Source organism: Gymnoscopelus braueri (genome assembly GCF_963280865.1).
Source record: "Gymnoscopelus braueri genome assembly, chromosome: 21".
NCBI lineage: Eukaryota > Metazoa > Chordata > Actinopteri > Myctophiformes > Myctophidae > Gymnoscopelus > Gymnoscopelus braueri.
The window spans coordinates 5,988,343-5,994,342 of record NC_137623.1 but is presented as its reverse complement, the minus strand read 5'-3'; the positions used below and the strand labels follow the sequence as shown (position 1 = coordinate 5,994,342).

At 42.1% G+C, this 6,000-nt stretch overlaps 1 protein-coding gene across 1 annotated transcript in view; it reads right to left on the bottom strand.

Moving 5' to 3' along the window:
• Window positions 1-464: 464 nt before the first annotated feature.
• LOC308077427 (RALY RNA binding protein like) overlaps window positions 465-6,000 on the bottom strand; it is a gene marked incomplete at its 5' end in the record, with an annotated part of 222,190 nt that continues 216,654 nt past the window's right edge. Inside the window, 3 exons of the mRNA XM_080418113.1 lie at window positions 465-819; window positions 3,713-3,751; window positions 5,570-5,745. Of these exons, the coding sequence (XP_080274239.1) occupies window positions 3,719-3,751; window positions 5,570-5,745 (209 nt within the window). The 3' untranslated portion in view covers window positions 465-819; window positions 3,713-3,718. The remainder of the gene's footprint in view (window positions 820-3,712; window positions 3,752-5,569; window positions 5,746-6,000) is intronic.

The window sequence follows — 6,000 nt, the reverse complement described above, 5'->3', positions numbered from 1 at the left end:
GTTCCATGTGTTCATATGGTTGATCGTGAGAATGGCATTTTTTTGTTTTTGTTCTTTTTTTATGGTCACAACAAAAAGTCTTAAAAACATAGGGTTGAATACTGTCATAAATCATAAATGTCATAAATAAGTGTACATTTATTACACATTTTTAAAAAGCAGCAACAATTGTCATCAACATCAAAATAAATCTTTTAGATTTCTTTAATCAGAAAAATGTATATTATTTGTCTTCTGTTTTTAATACTCTCTAGCTGGAACATGAAGTGGCAGCGGCAGCCATTTCGTGGTTCCACAGATAAAAAGCCTGTTAATTATTTCCCATCAAGATTTCCGAACATATTCATTTTCACACAGAATCAAATGTTTTATGGTCATCATGATTCACCAGGAGCCTGGAATGGCTTGGTTCCAGGCTTGAAATAATTAAGATAAATATTTTCAGAAATCTCTATGGGAAAACAATAATAGGCTTTCGATCTGTGGTACCACAAAATGGCTGCCACTGCTATGCCCCAATAGTGTATGTTTCTTTCAGAAACAACTGCGCAATTCTGGCAGACGATTGAAACAAAATGTCAGATGCACAGATTATCCAGGTAGGTAAACGCCAATTATGCATTAAATTGATCTCGAAAAAAAGTACCTTTTCTTTTAAGAATGGCACAGAACGCCATCTAAATGTTATTTCAATGTCTCTGGGACACAAGGTGGGGTTTTGGGGGGGAATAGGGGAAGGGATCTTGGTTTCTCGATCCCCTCCTCTTGAAGGCGGTGATGACTTCTTACACCGCAGACTGGGTTGGCTATTCCTTCACCCTGAAGTGAGAGAAACAAGAACACAATTACACAGTCATAATTTATACCAGCTTGTGGCAAGCCAAACAATAAAAACTGCAGTATTAAATAACATATGCAACTCCTTTGAACACTGTTTCAGTTCAAATCTGTAGTTCATTTATTTGGCTACCAGATGGCGACCTAGGCTTTTTTAGCGTTGTTTAAAGCCGCGCCCATTTTCCCTAAAGCCACGCCCCTTTGCCTTGCAGGGTATATATATGAAGGGAGAAAACGTCTACCTGCTGCTCTGTGTTCCCAGAGCAGCTCTAAGCTGCTAAAAACAAAAACAAGAATCAATTTGATATAAACTTATCCAATTGGACTGTGGTGGCATGTGTCGTGCATGACACAGATTACATTTGGGGAGCGGCGTGACGTCGTGCCCTGTACGGTTACTTCCAGATCCAGATTACATTTTGTTACAAATTGCTATTGTGGGCGGTCTCTGTGGATGTATCGGTTCTGATGAAGAAGTAATTTATGTTCCTTATGATGGAAATGGTTGACATATGGAGATCCCAATCGCCATCACTGTAAATTTTCAGTGCAGTGAAGACAAGACCTTTTTCCCCCCGCCTTTTTTTAAAGCCACGCCCCTTTTCCCCCGGTGGGTATATTGATGAAATGAAGGGCACGCCCTCTTTTTTTGAAGGAAGCGCCTACATTCCTTAGAGTGGCCAGTGGACTGGGGCAGACTATCGTCACCCCAGCCAAAAACTGATGAAAACACACTTATCAAGAGTTATCCCTTTCCTTCTCAAACATGCCGGCTATTTAAAAGCTGTAAATCTGATGAGGATTAAAGACAGGGCTTTAAAAAAAGCTTGTCCGGTTTGAATGGCCACCACAGAAATATCTCGGGGAGGAACTTAAGACATGTTTGCTTTGGAGCCGGTTGTCTCTAATCTCTCTGTAGAGATAAGACTTTGTATAAGGTTCTTCACGCTGCTATTTTCTCTTCTCGGTAGGCCCTGCAAAGCAGAACATGCACATATTCCGTCTGACAGTGATATTCAGCGGGTTTTTTCTCCCCCTTTTATTTATGGATGTGCTCTGGAGAGAGGTTCTGCATCTTAGAAAAATATGGGCCACAGATAGAATTTTAAAGTGGTGGATATATGGAAATGAAAGGGACGAGAAGAGGGGAAAAACCACATGCCTGGAAACCAAGGCAGTGGAAGGATTTGTATGGTATTTAGATGTGAAACATTTTGCAGATCACCTCTCTTAAGACTCCGGCAAAAAGTCGCACTTTTTATGAGCAAAATATTACACGTTTCCCAACTTGGGAGTATTATGAAAAATCACTGCGGTTAAACTTTTACCTAAATGTTAATATATCCATGAGCCTCGAGTCACAAATAACTCATAAATATTTACAAGTGCCCTCGCGCTAGGAAGAAGCAGCTTAACACCAGCTCTATTGATGATGTGCCCGCATCATTACCCATAAACCCCGAGAGAGAGGCGAGGGGAACACTTTACCTTGGGCTGTGCCATTTGCAGCCACTTTTTGCACATGAATTCAATTAGATGAATGTTGTTTATAGGGGCTGTTCTGGGCCATTGGAAACGTCATTATTGCTCCCTCTGTCAAAGTGTGCATTAGCTGCCCTTCACTAGATCCTAGCCTTCCAAAATGTCACAGAGCTGATGACTTATAGGAGACGATTAATGGATTTTTTTGGGGAAAACGCTTCTTGAGATCCGATCCGGTGGCTACGCCACCAAAGATGGTTAATTTATGAAGATACACCGTCCCAATTGGAGCCACTACATGCGAAATGGTACACAAATCCTACAAATGGTCTCCTAAGTGTGTTGCTGGGACAGAGAAAGGTTGATAATAAAATTGATTCTCTCCTGATTTGTCTATCTGAAAATTTTGGGATGATTGTGCGTCGATCAGGCCCAATATTTAGTCCAGTGACCATGGAGGCAAAACAATTGTTCACTCTAAACAATTGTTCACTCTTCCATTGGAAATAATAGACTTCAACCTGCTTCCAGTCTCCTAAAAAGGCGTCCACCTACTTCACGCAGATACGGGAAGAAAACCGGAGATGGTATATATATATTTTTTTGTCATGGCCTTTAATGAGGACGTATAATGATGACGTAAGAGCCCACTCCGTATACTAGAAAGATCTACATAGGGACGGATATACCAATACCAAGGAATAGGCAAGCTAGGCAGCTGCCTGGGGCCTAGCCTGGGATCAAAACCTTTTCGGGTTTGTGATCCGGTCGGGAGCGGAAGTAACCCTACGTCACCCCACGGGGAAATTGTATTCCATTTAAATAGGGATTGGGGAAACAAACAGGGGGAACCAAAACAAAGCGCCTCCGCAAAACCGGAACAGCAACTTCCGGAAAGAGGATTTTTTTAAATTATTTTTTTACAGTAGGCGTGGCCTAGACCAGATCACACAGGCCATTGATAACGAATACCAGGCTTTCCTCCAAGTTGGAAAGACTGGTGACGAGGTTACCTGGGGCCTAGTTGACACTAGGTGGCCCTGGCAGAAGGGTAACACTGTTTGAAGTGTTGCTGGTTGAGAATAGATTCACCACTTCCTTGTTTTATGATAATCAAAGAATTCACCACAGTGAAAGTCAGGAGAAAGCATGGGTAAATGTGCACCCTTTCCTTTTAAATGCCTGAATCTAAGTAAATATTTAAAGCTGCAATCGTAACTTTTTTTTGTCTATACAACTTTAATGTTGTAATCTAATGACATAATCCAGCCCCGCTATGTCTGAAACAGCCTGTGCTGTGTGTATAAGAGTTTACTGGTGCAGATCCTTATGTAGCCTTCATTGATATGAAAACAAACAACAAAGACAAAATATATATATATGTTTTTTTTACCTGTTCTCAGTTGTCAATATCTGATACGTGGTTCTCTATCTGTAAAATGAGAGCAGAGGAAAGCACTGACATTTAGGATACAATATTATGACTAAAAGCATAATTATGCACATCATTTTGCCAGCGTTAATCATGCAGCCTATAATCTTCGTTGCAGTAAACACTATTCAAAGGCTACGTTTGGAAAGGTGACTTTTTAGGTCACAAAACATTGAAGCTTAACAGCATGGATCCTGCCAAAAACAGGAGGCATCTCTATCCATCTCTGATCAATGTAATCCTGGGGGGGAAAAAAGACATCTCTATGCTGCCTCTGGAAGAATAGTGTACTTTGTTAATGCGGAGATGAGGCTTAGATCAAAGATGGAAGCTCAGACTTACAGCTCATGCCCTCTTTGTTTAATGCCTAACAAAATGATGTTAACAAACAGCAATAGTGAAAGTACAGTCAACACGCCATCATGGTCACATTGTAGCACCACTGTATCCAGATGAAACGCAAGATCATTCCTTTGATCTTACTGTGTGAACAGATAAAAGAAAAGAAAAAGGAGGAGTTGCTTTTGAACAAAAACAGGACGGAACTATTATTGATGCTGTGTATATCTACCCTATATATACACAGTATATACATGGCACCAAGGCAGAACTGCCAGTCAAAGCGAAGACTGGCCAATCGCAGCGCGTCCTCGCCGAACGTGCTTGCAGAGACTCTTGGGTAATGAAGTCAAAGACGTTGGCTGCCATGTTATTTGTGGCCAAAGTGTCCACTGACACCCCAAACTACATACTGCTGCTTACAAGGTCAAGACCACAAAAAAAAATGACTGCAGTATTCTGCTTTAATTACAGCTCGTGACAGTTTGTGTCACGAGCGCGCCTGTGTGTGTGTGTGTGTGTGTGTGTGCGCTCGTGTCAGCAGGGAGATTTGTGCCTCCACTTCTTCTTGAGCCAGGGTCGACAGGGAGAAGAATCTGTCAGTCGAGGCGGCCTCACCATTCACTCATGTGCAACCCTCTCGCTCTCTCAGATCCCAGAGCCATGAATAATTCCGGAGAGTTAATTCTCAGACAGACAAGCCTGTCTGCCCACTTGAGCTCCTTTCCTCCCTGCACCCTCCCTCCTCTCCTTCTCCAAGTGTTGCCAGATTTTTTGACAGATATAAGCAACCAGGTCTAGGAAAACAAGCCCAAAAGAAGCGACTATAGGCCGCATGAGCACCACTCACCTACACCTACTGTATGTACTGTATACATCGGCTATTTGAAAATAGACGGAAATCTTGAGAAAACATTTGGAATATTTGGAAGATTTTTTGAAACGTTCCAACACCAAAAATCTGGTAAGGGGCTCTCTGGCACAAAACATGTTCAGATGGCGGTTAGGGACAAATACAAATTGTGGGTTTCCATGACATGGAAAATATTTGCGAACCACTGGTTTAAATAATAATTAAGCCCAAATAAGCATCTATACTTTAGAATGTATTGTATATGTTACTGGCCTTTGTTTTGTAGTGTAATGTATTTGTTTTACTTAACTGTTGCTTGTGGGAGAACCGCAATGGGAAAAAGTTTTTATTGTGTTGTTGGGTTTATCCTCGAACTGCCGTAACCCTGTGGTTTTATTGCATTTCAAATCAATCTTATCAAATCAAACAAGCCCCCCAAAAAACGCTACCCACAACTACCAATATTTACAAGCTTTACAGAAGAAGAAGCCCAAAGTCGCTTATAATAAGCCGACATGGCAACACTGTCCCCACCCCCTCTATCTCCACCCCCTCTCTCTCCCCCTCCTCCCCCCTCTGTCCACTGACAGGCCCTATAGCTGTCAAACGGTTTCACTTTATAATACCAGATGGTGGCTGCTTTCCTCGTCGTAATCGTCCTCCCCGCCGTCGGTCATCTCCCCCGCCTCCACGTCGTGCGGACCCCCCTCCTCGCCCCCCTCCTCCCCGGAGTTCTCTGCCGTCTCCGACGCGGACCCCTCGTGCAGGGAGTCACAGTTGTCCTCGTACTTTCTCTGAGCGTCTGAAAACGAGAAAGAGGGAAGGAAGGGCGACATGAAAACACTTTAGCAGTGGTGGAAAACGTACTCACATTTAAGTAAAAGTACCAATACTGCAATACAGAAGTCCGGAATTCAAAAGTAAAAGAGTAAAAGTACAAAAGTATTGGTATCAAAAAGCACTTAAAGTACCAAAAGTAGGAAGTGCTCATTAAGCAGAATGTCCCAATACACAAGTTTTCAAATTAATGTAGAAAATATAAAAATCTTTTGAAAAT